The 18,562-nt window shown below is 41.8% G+C and overlaps 2 protein-coding genes across 2 annotated transcripts in view; one reads left to right on the plus strand and one right to left on the minus strand.

Moving 5' to 3' along the window:
* Positions 1-14,731, plus strand: part of NMT2 (N-myristoyltransferase 2) — a 35,858-nt gene extending 21,127 nt beyond the window's left edge. The window contains exons 9-12 of the mRNA XM_036399706.2: positions 2,749-2,919; positions 5,101-5,268; positions 10,124-10,261; positions 10,460-14,731. Coding sequence (XP_036255599.1) covers positions 2,749-2,919; positions 5,101-5,268; positions 10,124-10,261; positions 10,460-10,480 — 498 coding nt within the window. The 3' untranslated portion in view covers positions 10,481-14,731. The remainder of the gene's footprint in view (positions 1-2,748; positions 2,920-5,100; positions 5,269-10,123; positions 10,262-10,459) is intronic.
* An 84-nt stretch (positions 14,732-14,815) lies between these two features.
* RPP38 (ribonuclease P/MRP subunit p38) lies at positions 14,816-17,696 on the minus strand. Its single transcript, XM_036399717.2, has 2 exons — positions 17,576-17,696; positions 14,816-15,852 (listed from the first exon to the last, which is right to left on the minus strand). Exon 2 carries the CDS (start codon positions 15,823-15,825, stop codon positions 14,977-14,979), a length of 849 nt encoding a protein of 282 aa, XP_036255610.1. The 5' UTR covers positions 15,826-15,852; positions 17,576-17,696; the 3' UTR covers positions 14,816-14,976.
* Between the last annotated feature and the right edge of the window lie 866 nt (positions 17,697-18,562).

The raw sequence follows: 18,562 nt of genomic DNA on the forward strand, positions 1-18,562 counted from the left end.
ACTGTTAAAAATCTCATTGCTGTAATTAATAGCCTGTAGAATTTAGTCTGAGCTGTATGGCTGAAAACAATTTATTTGCTTGTAAAAGCCACCTTTTTTGAAGAGATTGCAGAGTATCCCTTACCTGTACCTTATCAATAAACCTCTCTTTACTTAAACAAACCCTCTCTTTTAGTTAAAAACAACACCTTTTTTCCTCACTCACAGTACTTATACTGATTGATCTGATTTTGGAGAATTGTGTCTGTTGCTATATTTGACTTGCTCAGAGATCTGAGCAGGAGGCTGGGCAGCCCTTGGAATAAAGCACGTGCCATGCCTTGATCCGTGCTCCCGCTGCTATGGGAGAGCCTCGTTTCCTGCTCCGCCTGGCGCCACCTGTGCTGCACCCGCAGCTTCTCCCTTGTGTGCAGGGCAGCACTCAGAACCAAATTAATTGGGTTTTAATCTTGGGCAGCTAAATATAGCTTCCATCAAATCTTGAAGGCATTTTTAACAGGCTGAGGAGTGTAATTTACAATTTCAAGTGTAGGTTTTGGTGGCAGCTCTAGTAACATTGCTTATGGAAACAACTGAGGAAGTGATTAAAACATAAGGATCTTACTCATAGCTCCAAAGGTGTAACTACAGAGAATCATTAGAAATAGCAGTTGTATCCTGATCATTTTCCTTTATCATAAAACCAAGTTTTGACAGAGAAGTGAATTTTGGAAAGTAAGTAATATATCATTATCTCATCTATAAAATATAGCTAAGGCAAACATACACTGTACATAGAGGTGCAAACAGAAGATAGGTGTTCTCAAAATCAGCTTTTAAAACTAAGTGATGTAGGAGTTCATACACCTCAGAATTTGTTATTTTTAGTTTGGATTGGGAGCTTCTCAGTGGAATATAAAGATTTAATGTTTGTTCTGATGTTTTCTCTTTAGGTCTTGTGTTTTGGGCTTATTTGGAGGCTTTTTTTTTTCCTGAGAAAGGGATTAAGTGCTGTTGAGGGTTTTTCTCCTCAGTTTCAGGCAGTTATAAACACTACTGTCAAACAAATTTGTCCATTCAGTCTGTGCTATCCTGTCCTTCAGCACCAAACACTGTTTCTTGCATTTTAACCTCTTTTCTTAATGTCCTTGGAATATCATTGCCACTAGGAGCTCATCTCCCTTTAAGAGAATTAATCATTCCTAATCACTTGAACAGCCTGAATTAAAATGTTTTCAGGTGTAATAAATACTGTAATTAATAAATATCACCCTCCCTAAAGGCTGTGCATGTACCTATAGATACAAAAAAAAAAAAAAGTGTTTTTTTCCTAAGTATTTGATCTCTTGAGCAAGGACTTTTCTGGAAGAAGTAAAATTTGTCAGTATTTAGAGTCAGGACAGGAGTATGTTTGTCTCTGTTGTCTTTTCCTGACCAGCTGAGATCCTGATGCTGAGATCCTGATGGATGATTACGTGCCCAGAGAAACAAATTTTAGCACAGTTCTGTACACTTCCCCTCACCTCTGGGATTGCAAACAGTCACTTACTGGTGGTGATTCTGAGCATTACTGGGGGGAAAAAGATCTTCCACCTCAGCTGCTTTTCCTCCATCCTTCCTGTATGTGTCAAGTGTACACCCTTCTGGAATGAGAGCATTTAAAAATACAGCTGATGTGCTGTCGTGGAGTCAAAATATAGTCCCAGGCTGCCTAGAAAAGCAGGAGGACTGAAATGTAATACATAGGCCAGAGCTGTGGCAAAATGTGCCTTGATTTCTCATCTGGCTGCTGACTCCCAGAGTGCAGGAATAAACATCTCCCCCAGAATAATGCCTTTTGGGCAAAGCATAATCAGCTACACTCATTGCAGGCTTCCAGTAATCAAGTCTCTACCTGGCTGCTCTTGCCTTTTACTTTGCTGTGATTAATGTGGTACGTGCCCAAGTATGTAGCTCAGACAGAGGAGGCAGGATAAATGAGCACTGAAGAGAGCAAGCATTAGCCTCCCCAAAAGGAATTATCCAGGAAGGCTGGCAAAAGATGGGAGGAAAACTTTAATCACTTTTGCTTGTTTAAACAATAATTGCATAATACTAGAAAGTAATTCTTTCCTTTTTTGATGTTTAAAGTTAGAAAAATATTTGTTAAAATATAATTTCAGACAGCTGTAAGTTATGAGAAGCTTTCTTGTTACCAGAATAGCAGTTGTGCCTTTGTAGGAGGTTGTTAGCAAGGAAGTTTACAAGTGCTAAAAATAGGTAGAATCTCTTTTGTTAAATAATTTATAATTAAACTTAATCAGCTGACATTGATTTTAACTGTAATTTCCAAAAGCTTGAATTGCATGTGGTCTTGTCTTGAGATAACTTCTGATATGTAAGTTTCTTTGTTTTGTTTCAGTGTCTGGGCCCCATGTAGTTTAGAAGAAGATAAGAAATAGATTAACCTAAAAAAAAATATAAAAATACAAACTGCACAAAGTGTAGGCAGTTGGTGATGGTATGTCTTTCTCTGGAGAAATGAAGCTGTTTCAATAATGAAATTAAAAGATTGAAGTGCCCCAGACTGTCCCAATAATTAGAAGAGAGGGAATTCTGATTGAAAGCTGTGTGTAAAATAGCATAATGAATTAGGTGGCTGGGATAAAGTAGGCTAATAATGAATGCATTATAGCAAGTGGAGTGACTCTGCAACCTACTTTCAGCCTTTGCTGTGTGTGCAGTTTTCCTTTTAACATCCTAACATTTATTTTTCTTTTTTTCACTAAGGCCACAAAGACTTCAGGTTTGAGACCAATGGAACAAAAAGATACTAAAGCAGTACAAGAATTAATCAATACTTACTTGAAACAGTTTAATCTTGCTCCTGTGATGGATGAAGAAGAGGTAGCCCACTGGTTCCTGCCTCGGGATCATATTATTGACACTTACGTGGTAGAGGTAAAATATGCACTAACATATATTAATGTGAGTGTCCCTCAGTAGTTCAGAGCACTCTGCACCCAGAGTGCCAGACAGTAGCTCATATCAGCATCAAGTTTTTGAAGTGCAGGCAGTATGAAATATGTGTGTTATAGGTAGAATTTGATACCACAACTACAAGCTTTGTTCTTTGTATTACATTCTCTTAATAAGAAAATGTTTGCCTGTGATAAACTGCAGTGCTCTTATAATAGAATATCTTAAAGAAGAATTCTGAAATATCAAAACATCACTATCTTGACAAGAACCCTGCATATTTTGAGATCAACTTTTCCACCTGCATTTCCTGATTCTTTTTTGCAGGGGTATGACATGATACTAAGCAGTGGTCTTCAAACCTCCTTTTCTAGAAAAAAGGAAAAAGTATGCCATGACTGAGATAAGGATTTGGTTTGGATTGGCTATCATTCTCCCAGGTGTACATGTTTCTGCCATACACCATTACAAAATTCTGTTTAAAAAAAACTAATTTTAGAGGCACCTGCTGGGGGAATTATGTTTTTTTGATGGTTTGCTTTTTTTTTTACACACTGGTAAAGTGTGGTTTTTTTCCAGTAAAAGAATGTGTGTACAAATGCGTATGAATTAGTGTATATATGAATATATATATATATATAGATACATACATACACATCTAGCACCCCCACCCTCCAGAGAGTTGGTCATAATGCTTCTCTCAAAATAAGGAGTGCAGGAATAGGAGTGCATGTGAATTGTAAATTTCCCAGACATGTTTGGAATAGGTACAGTAAAGCTAGTGGAAAGATACACCCTTCTCTTTGAGTCCATATAAAATCAGTTGTATACAGCATATTTAGACAGTGTATTACTTTGCTTAAAGTGATAATGTTATTTTCAAATGATCAGGACTAAGATCCCTAAACATTCTTCTCAGAAAAGCCCTAGGTTGTGAAGCTCAGTGTTCCCACATGGTAAACTGAATTTGTGCAGGAGCCTCAGCTGAATTAGGGAACCTAGAGCTGCTGGAGATGAGTGGTCCTGCTCATCAGTTTTTATTATCCAAATTTAGCTTTCTGCTTTGTAGTGAGTCTAGTGCTCACTGGACTTTTCCATGGTCCAATTTATAGTCCTACCTTCTTTGTCCACTCCCTCTTCTCCCTGCCCTCTGCCCTGCTCCCTGAGTTGGTTTTTGGCTTGCTTTGTGAATTGAAGCCTACAGGAGAGTTCACAAGCACTAGGATTAACATGAATGTGACATTAACAGTGCCACATTAACTAAACAGCACAGTCTTCACTTACTTGATTTATGCTGTCTCTTGAACTATTTTTTTACTATACAAAATGTAGCTTTGTTAGTGCTTAAAATCTTTTTAAGACCCAGAGAAGCTACTATCAGACTTTTAAGTCATCTTTGTAAAGTGCAGATCTAAGACCTTAAAATACTCTGTATAATTTATGAGTTAATATTTTTGTCATCCTTACTGAATTTAGTGAGTGACTCAATAACTTTTCTGTTCCTTGTAGTTAGTATTACTCTACTACAGAATCTGTACCTGCTCTAAGACAAAAGCTTTTTTGCATGTGGTAGGTTCAATTGTTTTACATTTTACTGTAGAAGTACTATTAATTTAAGGAGCCATCTGAGGTCCTTCATTAAACTCTAATTAGTGATTACTAGTCATTCAAAAGTAAAGCAAACAAGCAAGAAGTATTTGTGTGTCTCCTTTACCTTATTTTCTTGGAGATACTCTGGGGAGTTTTTATTAATATGCTTTGTATACCACCACAGTAGATTTTTTCTCTGTTTTTAGAAAGATGAGAAAAATTTTCTTTGATGTGAATGTCATCAGGTTTTTAAAATATCCATAATATTTTAAGAATATTTTATTAAAAATGAGTTCAGTCAGAAAAAACTTTGATACTTTCAGTGGAAGTGTGCTTTGTTAGCTTTGCCCATAGAAAACGACTGTTTTGACAATTGTTTGTCAGAATGTTAGTGGTGTAATAGACTAGAAAAATCTAAATGTTTGTTTCCTCTTAGCTAAGACTAGCTGCTATGCCATAGTACTTACAGTACTCAAACCTTGCTGCATTTTTTGCTTTCAGTAGAACTGTCACATCAGCCTAACCAGCAACTGATTACTTATTAATGGACTTTTTTGTTTTGGTTTCCTATAGGGTTCAAATGGTATTTTAACAGACTTCCTCAGTTTCTACACATTACCTTCAACAGTGATGCATCATCCTGTTCATAAAAGCCTCAAAGCTGCCTATTCCTTTTACAATATTCATACAGAGACTCCCCTGTTGGACTTAATGAATGATGCACTCATTATAGCTAAATTGGTAAGTTGTAGGTTGGGTTTTTTCTGCTTCATTCACAAAAGTATTCCTAGGAATAGTGGCAAGGTAAGAACTGGAGTAATTTATCCATGCCAGTGCATTTACAGCACAGAGTGCAGTTGATGAGACATATACAATATATATATCAAAATATAAAGCAGTATGCTTGTTTTTCCTTTTTACTCTGAGTGATGCTGGGGAATGACAAATGCATAAAGTATTTTCAGTAGCTTGAACTGTGGATACACCCAAGAGCACACTGATGACCATAGTTACTAAGTATCAGAGGAATGAAAAGTATCACTAAAATAATTTCCCTTGGAGATAAATTAATATGCGCTACCAAATACATTTTGCTTTTTTAGATTATTTTTTGTTCCTAAAAAATTCAGAAATTTATTTATGTGAGCTTTATCATGTTGTCATTGCTCCATGTAAAGCTCTGTAGATGATGTCATGGTGTAGCTTTTAAGCATACACTTAGGTATGGAATTATACTGATAGATGCTTGGTTGAATGGAAGGGAAAAGACTATAAATTTCTTCTTAAACAGAAGAATTTTGAGAGTTTAGTACTGTCTAATGAAAAGCTATCTCTCAGCTCTTAGTGACTGTGGTTTCATGGGAGTACAGTGCTAACACCAATGGCACATGCCAGCACTCTGAATTTGCACAGACCTGTTTGCCCTGGGTGGTTCAAAGCACTGCACAGGCTTCCTGTGGTCCATAGCACCCACTCTACCACCATTCCCAGCAGGCTGCAGGCACAGGAATGTTTTCTGCTCCTCCCTCCTGCACTGCTGGTGGTGTTAGAGCCTCCTGGGAGTGCTCCAAGCTGCCTGCACCTGCCACAGAGGTTTCTGTGCTGGTTCTGGATGAAGACAGTGATGGTCTGCAGAGACTGTCTGTATTCAGACTTCAGGCTGCATCAAAGCAGCCACACAATCTTTAGCCTGTCTGTCCCAGCCATGTTCAAGCAGCACAGCAGCTGAGCTGCCATCTGTGATGGGAACTGCTTGCTGAGGCTTGTTAACCTAGAAGCAGTTCAGTAACTATACGTCAGGGAAAGATTTCTGGATGGTTATGGGAAATATTGTTGTTCAGGCTCTAGAATGATCCAAAAGGAAGTTCAGAGACAGACTTTGAGAAGCCAGTATTATTTTCAGGAGTGACTAAAAATACTGGTAATTACTCTTAAAAGTCAAGGTGGAAAAAGGTTGGTTGGGTTAGAAGTGTGGCACAGGGATCTGTGTGTCTGTCCATTCTCTAGGCTGTGTGTCTGGCCACTCTCTAGGCTGTGTGTCTGGCCATTCTCTAGGCTGTGTGTCTGTCCATTCTCCAGGCTGTGTGTCTGGCCACTCTCTAGGCTGTGTGTCTGGCCACTCTCTAGGCTGTGTGTCTGGCCATTCTCTAGGCTGTGTGTATGTCCATTCTCTAGGCTGTGTGTCTGGCCACTCTCTAGGCTGTGTGTCTGTCCATTCTCTAGACTGTGTCTGGCCACTCTCTAGGCTGTGTGTCTGTCCACTCTCCAGGCTGTGTGTCTGGCCACTCTCTAGGCTGTGTGTCTGGCCACTCTCTAGGCTGTGTGTCTGGCCATTCTCTAGGCTGTGTGTATGTCCATTCTCTAGGCTGTGTGTCTGGCCACTCTCTAGGCTGTGTGTCTGGCCACTCTCTAGGCTGTGTGTCTGGCCATTCTCTAGGCTGTGTGTATGTCCATTCTCTAGGCTGTGTGTCTGGCCACTCTCTAGGCTGTGTGTCTGGCCATTCTCTAGGCTGTGTGTATGTCCATTCTCTAGGCTGTGTGTCTGGCCACTCTCTAGGCTGTGTGTCTGTCCATTCTCTAGGCTGTGTGTCTGGCCATTCTCTAGGCTGTGTGTATGTCCATTCTCTAGGCTGTGTGTCTGGCCACTCTCCAGGCTGTGTGTCTGGCCATTCTCTAGGCTGTGTGTCTGGCCACTCTCTAGGCTGTGTGTCTGTCCATTCTCTAGGCTGTGTGTCTGGCCACTCTCTAGGCTGTGTGTCTGGCCACTCTCTAGGCTGTGTGTCTGTCCATTCTCTAGGCTGTGTGTCTGGCCACTCTCTAGGCTGTGTGTCTGGCCATTCTTTAGGCTGTGTGTATGTCCACTCTCTAGGCTGTGTGTCTGGCCATTCTCTAGGCCATGGTGGGACAGGTGAGGAGGCAGTTCCATGGTGTGACCCCAAGGCTTTGCACCTTCCCCTGCATACATTTCTCTCTCAATGTGAAATGCAGCTCTTTCCTTTTGAGCAGATCATCCTATATCCATTGCAATACTGGGATTTAGACACCTGTGGATTTCTTAAGTACCTGCTGGGCCTGTAATGCATCATTAGATGCCTAATTATAGTTGCAGATCTGGCAGTTGAGTTTTACATGAGGAGAGTAAGGCAGCAGAGGAGAGATGATAATGCATCCTATTCACAGCCTTTGTTTACAAACATGGTGAGTCTGGCTGGGATGGAGTTAACTTTGCTCCTTGCAGCCCATATGGTGCTGCACTTTGTCACTGAAGCAGGGCTGATCACACACCAGGGTTTTGGTTGTTGCTGAGCAGTGCTTGCACAGCCTCAAGACTTTCTCTTTCCCCTGCAGTGAGGAGGCTGAGGGTGGACAGGAAGTTGGGAGGGGACATGGACACACCTGTCACAGGACAGGTGACCCCAACTGACCAAAGAGATGTTCTGCTCCACAATAAAGGCTGAAGGAAAGGAGGAGGAAGGGAGGATGCTTCCAATGATAGCATTTATGTTCCCTAACAATCATTATGCATGCTGAGATCTTGCTTCCCAGGAAGTGGTTTGACATCTGTCTGGCAGTGGGAAGTAGTGAATGTATTCTTTTTGCTTCCCTTGTGTCTTCAGCTTTTGCCTTCTCTGTTAAACTGTCATTATTTCAATTCACAAGACATCTTACCTTCCTTCTATTTTCTCCCCATCCTGTGGGAGAGCAGTAAAGCAAAGGCTGTGTGGGTGTTTGGCTCTTGTCTGGGGACAGTCTCCACCACAGACTCCTTTCTGTACTTTAACTCCAAGCATGGGTTTTGGAGATACAAATTCAGCTCAGCAAATTGATTTAAGGTTTTGCATGCCAGCTAATGTTTATTTTTATCTTCAAATCACACTATATAAAATTAATTTAGAATTAGTCTGGCTGTTACAGGACAAAACACCTGACCTTCAAAGTAAAACCCAAAATTTGGAGTTGTTAACTTAGGTTCTATGCATTCTGCATGGAGAGACAGTGAGATTTTGCATCAGGATAACCCCTCTAAAGCCCTGCATATTTTATTGTTGAAGCTGACACAAAGTTTCTAGATCTAGAACACAGGGAAGAAATTCTCTTCTGAGTCTGGTTAAGTGATCTGTCAGAGCTGCAGAGAAAGCACCTTGGAACAGAAACCTTTTCATCCCTCTCAGAAGATCCTAAGCTGAAACTAATCTGCTGATATTTAGATACTGAATTAAAACTACATCTGTAGAGTTTTGTTTGAATTTGGAGTGTTTAATTGCAGACCTTAATGTGCTTGTATCTAGAGTGTGTCTCTATCCTCCCCCACTTCCTTTCCTGCCTTCTGAGATTGCTGTTACTGTTACTTACTTACTTGGAATATTTCAAAATTTAATTTCAATGCCAAATGTCAAATACTGTCACCTCATTGTCTTATTTCTGCATGTTTTTCACAGCACATTTAACTTAGCATGGTGTCATCTACACACAGAATGATCTTTGTGTAAGGTAGCAGGAAGCCTTATTAAACTCACTGTCTGTGCTTTGTAACTTTCTTTTAAATAGTCCTGATGAAGAGTTTAAGTGCTCTTTTTCTTCAAACCCCCTTTTTCCTAATATGGGATGCTCATTTAAAAGAAAAAAAAAATCTATTTTTTTTTACTGAGTAAAGAATGTTCCTTACCCCATCTTCTTGTGCTTAAGTAATTGAGCATTATTGTTTTGTACCTTCTGTCTTAAAAGTGTGTCATGTCCTGCTGGTGCTGTACCTTTGTGCTGTTAAGACTCCAGGAGCTTAGGTCAGACTCCCTTGTAGTTAATTGCAAATAAATTGAAAATAAATGGATTTTATATCCACACCCCCGAGCAAATTCAGCTCTCCATATGTGATGATTATTGCTGCAATGGCTTACCAGGCCTGGGCTTTAGGCTGCTTGTTAAGAGTTCCCAGTGAGGAGAAAGGATTTGAGTATGTGTTAATGGAGGAAAAACTCTTTGAGACTGATTTGGCCATGTGGCTCTTCTGAGACAAAAAATGTCTCTTTGTGGTGAATTTGGGAGGTTTATGAATGAGGATTTGGTAGAGAGTGCACAAGTAAGGGAGGGAGAATCACATGAAAGATTTGAGTTCTAAAGAGAATGGCATTTCAGAAAAGGACTAAATCACAAAGGTATGTTTATCATTAACAGAATGATAAATTGCTGAAAACCACAGTAACTGTATTATGCAGCTTCAGCTAGAATAGGCCATATGTGTCAAAACACTGTATGTGACTGTAAAAAATGCGTGTCTCTAAGGGTAAAATAATGGAAAACTCTTTAGGCATTAGGCCTCGAAAATGGCTTTAAAATTTATACCCTTTTGGAGCTAATCTTCAAGTACTTGTGCATTATACTTTAGTTTTTATTGAGAAAATGTCATCTTATGGTACACTATCTTAATTAGGTACACAAATGTGTGTACCTAATTAAAAGACAAGATTTATTCCATTGTATTTTTTCCTTTTAATTAGCCTAAGTCTCTTGGATACCATATGCCACTCTGTAAAGTATCATTTGTGTGTCACTTGAAAATTTCAAAAGTAAAATTTTAAAAATGTTTTGCTGTTGCCAGAAAGGATTTGATGTGTTCAATGCACTAGACTTAATGGAAAACAAAACATTCCTGGAAAAACTCAAGTTTGGGATTGGAGATGGAAATTTGCAGTATTACTTGTACAACTGGAGATGTCCAGGCATGGAATCTGAAAAGGTAAGGCAGAAAAATGAGTTCCTGAATTCCATTAGATGTAATGGTACATGAGTTTACACTGGCCAACAATGGGCAGAAGTTTTAAAAATACTGTTATTGGCCCTGTTTATGATCCATAATTGAAATGCAGAAGACTGCTGATGTTTAGATTTACTGCCATACTTGAACTAAAATACCATATTTTTCTTCTTCCTTTAGGTTGGTCTTGTATTACAATGAGAACGCTTATGTTTCTAGAACTCTTGAGGTCATCCTTTGAGTTAATTTGATCTCCATAACTCTTGAAATGGTCTTGTTCAAGAGGAGTAAAAGCACAACGTCAGTGATACTGAAATAGTCCATTAAATCTGATCAATGAAGACATCCACATGTGACCAAATTTATGCATTTTCAGACAGATCAGACGGTTCATGAAACTCTTCTATTGCCCATGAAAAGAATAAAAAGCACATTCATTTAAGTTTCAAAGCTTAGCTTGCACCTGGATGAGAAGAAGGTATTTTTTTCCACTCTGTAGAAAAGACTGTTTTGTATAAACTGAACTTCAGTGGTGGATTAGGGTACAAAAATATTTGCTATTATGTGGATGAACTGCTGCATTTCTATTTATTAAGTGGTGATGTATGTATGTCAGTGTAATAGAATGAAGGATACAAACTGGAGTATCTTTGCTTATTTACTTAACATGGATATCATCATTTGGGGGAAAATCATGAAGTATGATACCTTTGTAGCTCTATGAAAGTCCTGGATGTTTTTGTAACTGGAGCAGAATGACAGTGTACTGGTTTAACTAGTGCATTTGTTTCTCCATAAGCGACGCTGCCAAATCAATAAAAAATACAGATTTGTACTTTGATCTTCAATAGATCAGTGGATTGATTTAACAGTATCGCACTGTTCAGTGCAGGTGTTATCTATGTTGCCAGAATGATAATACATTACTGTACTTAATTTACAGTTGTGGCACAATACCTTAGTTTTTCCTCAGTAGAATAACATCAGCCTGTGTGTAAAACTAAGAATTTTAGTAGTGCTATCAGGATATTTATAGTTTGAATGTTTTCAACGCTTCTGCGAAATTGCACATATTCCTTTGTCTACTCTGATTTCCTATGAAGTCTGTAATTCTAATGAAAAGTACCTTGTGTAAATATGTATTCATAAATTGTTCCTGGTAGTGTTTTTATCCCGACTTTGGAACAAGAAGTTTTGCTATATACGTGGCTGGTAAGCAGAAGAGAAATGCTCTGCCCTCAGTCCTTGGAAGTCTCTGTATTGCACTTCCTGAAATGTAGAAGGGCTGATCTTTGTTGTTGGGTGGAACTGTTTTAATTTCCTCATGAATGCTCGGCAATGGGAGTGGCTTCTGAAGCACTTTATATGCATTCCAGCATAGCGTCATAGCTAGAGATGATAGCAGTTCTTTCAGCTCATGGATGCTGCAGAAGCGTGAGCACTGAGAAAATCTGTGTTAAGAAACTGTTCTAGCTGAAAGTGCCAAATTGTGGTATAGTGAAGCCTCTGTGCTGTGAGCATCTTTTGAATGTGACTTGAATATCTCATGAAATGCAAATGTCTAACTTTCCTTTTAAACATGCCTGTAATTCTGACAGCAGATTTTGCTGAAAGTTTAATTCTGTACATGAAGATAAATTTGTCTGTTCTTCATAACTGTTAGCCCTACCCACTACCTTGTAGCAGTGGGGTTTTTCTTTCTTCCCGCTCCTTTTCCACTGTGTGAATGGTTTGTGGTTTGGTTTCTTTTTCTTGTTGAATTGTGGTGAGAGGATTCTGCCCTAGAAACAGTGATAAATACTTTCCCTTATGCATTATAGCTGATTAAAGCATTCGACCTCCTTCAAACAAAGGAAGGGACTGAACGTGGTTTGTTTGACCCCTGGCTGTGCACCAGCTCAGGACCTCATGAATTTAAAAGGACTTCACAGGAAATCTCACAGTGCAGTTGGGCTTTACATCTCTGGCCACTCCTGATACCTCCCTCCGAGTAGCAGTAAAGCAGGTGGTGCAGAGACAGCCTGGACTCTGTGTGAGGCCTGAGCAGAATTAAGTGCCTGAAAATGTAATTGATGGTAGTGATACCTGAAGTAACAAGAAGGATTTTATCTTGACCCCATCAAAGACTTAAGTTTTTAACTCCTAGAAGACAAGATGGTGCCTCCTTGGCAGGCATTTTCATGGAGCACTCTGGGATGAGGTTCACCAAGGAGCTCAGTGTGTTCTGCTTCAGCTCTTAAAGGCAGAGCCTCCACAGTCCTCACTCAGGGCTGCCTGAGGTGAGGTGGGACAGCAGGGCATAGCTCTGTCCTCAGAGCAAAGATATTCCTTGCTGAGACAGCCCAGGTGATCACAGCCCAGGTGAAGGATATGTTCATGTCTTCTGCCTTCCTTCCCCTCAAAAAATTGTGAGTGGAAGAAATGTTAGGCAGATGATTTCATTTCTCCTCTGAAATCAGAAGGCAGATCCTCCCAAGTATTGTCCTTTGTAAAACTGAGGCCATGATAGGACCAAGTATGTCCAGGTAGAAGACAGACATGAATGTGGGTTTCCTGCAGCCTGGCTTCTGCCTAAATCTTCAGATTATGGCACATGAAGGAAGGAGCATGGCCTGTCTTGTGCTCTCTTCTAGTAAAATAGTGTCATTTGCTTCTGAATCCAGGGGATAAACTTGTCTGGCTCCCTCTGCATGTTCACTAGGGGGCTGGAGGGCAGAGACATGCTCCTGTAGAAGCTGTGCAGCACTGTAGCTGAGAGAGAAAATTTATCAGCCAGAGCATGAGGGAAACAGGCATCTAAGCCTGAGTGTTGGGGCAGCTCTTGAAGAGTTCTCTTCATGGACTTGTGTGTGTTAGGCCTCTTCTGTCCCTGCTGAGTGCTCTTCACTTGTGGTGTTTAGCTGAAGTATCACAGCATCAAGAGGACTTGAATCTTGAAGGTGTCCCAGCCTGCACCCACATCATGACTCCGGAGGTAAAAATTGTAGCAACTTACTTTGACTTCCTAGGCAGGTACTAAACAAAAGGTGAATATCTGTGTGATCTGTGTGGGGCCACTGTCAGGAGCTCAATAGGAGAGACCTTTCCCTTGTTTCCAAGGTTGAACCTGTGTGCATTAGTCCTGCTATGAAGGTAAGACTCCTCAGAACCTAATAGGTGTTTGCAAAGGCTTGGCAAATGTAAAGCTTGCTCTACCACCTTTCCCACCTGGCTTTTTAAACATCTGTTATTTCTTTCCCAAAGTAACTTCCTATCTGCAGAGGGAACCCAAATCCCTGAAGACAGAGATAGACCTGGGCAGGCAGTGAAGTGCTTGAGAGATGATTGCTGTTTTTATGTTGTTTACCAAAGCTAATCCTTATGCTCTGTCTAAATGCTACAACTCTTATGCTATGGTTAGCCAGCCTGGGAATGAAATACACTAGTGCTAGCATGCCTTCAAGTTTTATGCACTCAGAAATCCAGAAAAAGGGACTTGTATAAAGGACTGTGAAGCAAGGCAAAGAAATCTCACCTCTTCTTGAACCCTCAGACACGGACAAAAATTGTAGCATTTAAATGCCGTGTTTAAACTTCAAGGAGCATCATGACTACACAATCACTGCTCATTGCTACTGCCTGCCTTCATAGTTGGTATCATGAACTAAAGCAATCTCTAAATAAATTCAAAATACAGATGAGCTATTGGATGGCAATGGAAGTCTGGATTAACAAATCTCTGAAAAATAATGTAAATTTTACCTTTTAAGGAACAAAAAAGTTACTCAGTTAAGGTATTTTATGCTTTCTTCTACAAGTAAATTCCTAGGCTGTTGATTGCCTGAATTGCAGTGCTATTTCCCTTCCTTCCTACCACCCTCATTAGAAAATTCATAGTCCACTGTAAATTAAAGGAAACTCAGAAATTACATTTTCAGTCTTGTAGCAGTTACAGTTCTCATCTACTTTATATAAAACAGTATATGGCTTATGTCAATTTCCTGGGAAATAATGTTAGATTTCATTTAGAGATCTAATGGAGTTTAGGTTTACATTTTCTCAGAGGATATGTGTTAATGTTTGCATATGGAAGTATTTTTTTTAATACCGCAGCAGTAGTAATTTGGATTTGTATTTGGAAATAGCTTTTCCTTCAGCATACCATGCACCAGGAAATCAGGTGGAACCCAAGTCTGCATACATTTGTGACCAAAAACAAGTTGTTCAGCAGAACAAACTATAATAAGAGTTCAAAAGGGAAGTCTGCCTGTGCTATTTACTTGAACCCAGCTTTAAAAGACTTATACTGGCATGGACCTTTGTTTAAATAAACTTTCAATTTTGGTATTTATTTGTTTGAGTAATTATACTTAAATCTCTTTTGCTTAAAGCATGTTCATCTGTGTAAAAAGACAAAGTTGATTTAATGCTTTGTATTCATTCCAAAGAAGTATAAATTATGTCTTAAAATTACTTTGGCATGTTCATTACCGGCTTTAACTCTGATCTCCAGCTGCAAATGAAAATACCTACCCCCAGTAAAGACTAACACTCAAGTCTGAGCAGTATTTTTTATTAAAGCAGAAAGTACCTCACCCAATGCAACATGAAGTTCACCTTGTATTCAAGACCTTTACACTGTAAAGCCTAAACAAACTGTTAGAACTGTACTCCATCCTGCATTTAAAAATCTGTTTAATAGAAAGAACCAAACTCAGTTATGCTGAAAAAGCCTTTTTCTTTTTGCGAGGTGGTTTCTTTATCTTATTGGGATTTGGGACAAGTTTCTTGATTTTCAAAGGCTGCAAAATTACATGTGAGAGATCGGGCCGGTTGCTTTCTGTCTGCTTCCGCTTCTGACTCGTGAGCTTATCCCCGAGCACCTCTGCAAGCTCTTCGGGTTCCAGACTTCCTGAAGAATCTGTCTCAGCATAAGCCATGGATTCTTCAGTTCTGTACTGAAACCACGGCACTTCCAAGGCCGGGATCTTTGGGATTATTGCTGCTATAGCTTCGGTGAAGGTGTCAGAGTGCTTTTTGAAGCCGAGCGCCAGGATGGACGTCAGGCCGAGGAGGGGCGCGAGGGTCTCGCTGAGGCGCGGCACCTGCCCTGCCGGCGTGGCGCGGCTCGCGCTCAGCTCCACCAGGTGCGACGTGATCATTGCGGGTTTGGCAGACTTGCACACCAGCAAGAGGAGAAGTTCATTTTTTTCCAATGCTTTTGTAACTTCGTTAACTCCAATAGCAAGCTGTCTTCTGATACTTATGTCAGTCCATCCTGGTTTTTGTTGGTGGCTTTCTGCTTCCTCTTTAGGGAAATCATTGGTGCCGGCATCACACTTTCTTTCCATTTGTTTTTTTGTGAGGGAACGTTTTTTCTTTCTTGCACTCTCAATCTTTTTAAGTCCAATATGTTTAATCCTTTCTTCTAAGGTCTCCAGTATAAAATGCATATCTTCTCCATCTATGGTTTTCCATTGAAAAACAAAGGGGTTATCTAGACACGTTTTTACAGTGGTTTTCTTTGCTTTCCGAAGTGTTGCCGTTCCTTGCTGAATTACAGACATGCTGAGGTGGTTCTGTGTTTTGTCACCCTAGGAAGAAAGAGCAAAACATTACTTCAAATACTGTACTGTCTGCTGTGGACATTGTTACCAGAAGCTTCTTCTGGGAATGCAGAAGAGAAACATTGCATGTCAGTGATACTGGCATCTATCAACCTCACACATCTTCCACAGGGCAGGTGTGGAGCTGGGGTTTTTTTTAATAAATAAAAAAAGCTGGACAGGATGGTATGGCAACAGCAGTGACAACAGATCCTTTTAAAGCTGAACAAAAGCAGCTGGACGTATTACAGATGTAAAAAAACCAAACAAACACAAGCCAAACCAAGCAACAACCTATCCCCAGAATCACAGGTTGAAGGACCACTCCATTTTCACTCTTGCACAGCTGCATTGCCTCTCTGTGACATGGGAGGGGAAAAAAAGCAAAAAATCGCGACATGAAACAAGTTCCTGAATTTATTTAGGAATTCTATAAATCTGTTTTTTCAATCTTCAGTTCATGCCTTTGTGTTCCCTGTATTTGGAAGGTATGATAAAAACTTTTGGACTCTAACAGTTTATGCTTTCAGGGAAGGAAAGCAATCCCCTACACGCCTCCAGAAGTTCAGAAGGGGTCTTTTGTGTCACCTGGACAATGCCTTCAGGGGTGAGAGAAACTGAACAGGAGCAGAGAAAGTGTAATTGTTCTTGCTCTGATTGATCTAGTCCAGAGTAGCAGTGAAGACATGAGGTCAAGCCTGAGGGCATTCCCTGGTAAATTGCAAAGCCCCCAATTCCAAAATACAAAAAAAACCCACCGGGGCACTCTTGAGTACTCTCAGAATAATCTATGAAATGCCCTGGGCCACCTTAGTGATGGGCCATCTATTCCAGTTATCTGCCTCCAGCGGTGGAAACTGGAGAAACCGGGTGGGGAGGACAGGGTTGGCATTCCCCTCAGCTCCCAAACATCCAGAATGATTGCATCTGGGATGTAAGGCTAAAGATGTGCCGACTTCACCTATTAGTCCTTCATGGAGCTATCATTCGTGCAGTTATTCCTTTTGCTTACCATCACAGTAGCAACAACCAAAAAGTGAACACAACTAAAAAATGGAAATGACCATAAGAATCCTTACGTGTGACTCAGTTGAAATTAAAGCTTGTGATTAAAAAAAAATGAGCTCTGGGTTATCACTTTTAAAAGCTTTCAATTAGGGATGCTCTGATAACCTTTGGCAAGCAAAATCAGCAACAGACACGTACAAGGAAAAAAAAAAAGGAACGAGTCCACAGTTCAGAGATTACATTTTTCTTTTCAAAATGGGCATTCCTGAAGAAAACAAGCGTGCAGGAGTAAGGAAACAGAGCAACGAGCGAACAAATGAACACAGCTCCTCCACCTCGCACCGCGGTCGCGACCCCCTCGCTTCCGGCGGAAGGGAGATCGCAGAGACGCCGTCCGCTCCGCCAGGAACCTCCGCAGCGCTTCCGCCAGCTCCCGGCAACAGCGAAACGCGGGCTAAGCACGGCCCCGCACAGCGCCGGCTCCCTGTGGGGCGGGGGCTCCGCCGACACCGCAGCACCCTCTCCCCGGACCGCAGCACCCTCTCCCCGGACCGCAGCACCCTCTCCCCGGGCCGCCGCCCCTCAGCCGCCAAGCACTGCGGGCCGGCCCGGGCCCGGGGAGCGGAGCGGCCTCCGGCTGCCCGACCGCGGGGCCCCCCAGACCGCAGCTGCCCCGCGCCCGCCGGCGCAAAGCCGGTCTTACCTCGGCCTTCCCGCGCTCCAGGAACACGCCGCGGGACGCGGCCCGATCCCGCTCCGCCCCCGGTCTGGCCCGGCCCCGCTCCGCCCCCGGTCCCGCTCCGCCCCCGGCCGTGGCGGGGGAGTCTCTCTGCGGCGGGGCGGTGTCCGGAGCGGGCCGAGTGGGGGAGCGCGGGCCGCGCTCGGGCGGCTCCCGCTGCGGCGGCTCTCGGCGGGCGGGCGGGCGGGCGGTGCCCGCGCTGCGCTCAGGGCCGCATGGCCCAGCGGCCGTAGCGTTAGTGCACAGCAGCCATAAAGCGCTGGTGCCCAGGGCCTGCCCTTGGCGCCTCTCGCCTTAGGCTCACTGCTGGCGGTCCCAGGGCTCGAGCGCTCCCCAAAACCGGCGCATAGGCGATGGCAGACCTGCTTAGTCCCATGTCAGCTAGCGCAGTCAGGGCCGGGTCACCAGGTGCTTCATGGGGGCTTCACAGCCACAGGGGAGTCCCTCGCTGCGGTGCAGTGTGCGCCGTGCCGTGCACGGACATGGTGTGCTGTGACCAAGGTGACAGGTGAGGACTGGTTCCATTCAGTGTTTCCTGCGATCTGCCCTCAGCCTTTGACAGATCATCACAAGTGCGTCCATTTTCCACATTCACCGCAGTGCGCAGCATGGTTAAGCCCAGCTTCTTGGCCCTGAAAGAGCAGAGCTTCTTTGCTAGGGCACCGGTACTACAGAAATGTTTCAAGTTTTTATTTTAATCTCTTATTTACTTACATTTACTTGGATTGTTTCCTTGTTAATTCCTGATTTAATTTAACCTGGACTTGTTTCCCCTCAAATTACTTTTTTGGCATGGTTTTATGGAAGTTAGTGGGTTAAAAAATGCAGAAGTACCTACCATAGATCAAACTATGCTTAGAAAATTATGTACATGTGAAAAATGCCAATCACTTGGGCTTTTTTAAATTTTAAAAGTTTAATAGTAATAAAATGGTTATAAAAATAGTAATA

This window comes from Molothrus ater, chromosome 1, assembly GCF_012460135.2.
Source record: "Molothrus ater isolate BHLD 08-10-18 breed brown headed cowbird chromosome 1, BPBGC_Mater_1.1, whole genome shotgun sequence".
Lineage (NCBI taxonomy): Eukaryota > Metazoa > Chordata > Aves > Passeriformes > Icteridae > Molothrus > Molothrus ater.

Coding starts and splice junctions, on each gene's coding strand:
- RPP38 (XM_036399717.2), bottom strand. CDS start 15,825: ATGTCTGTAATTCAGCAAGGAACGGCAACACTTCGGAAAGCAAAGAAA.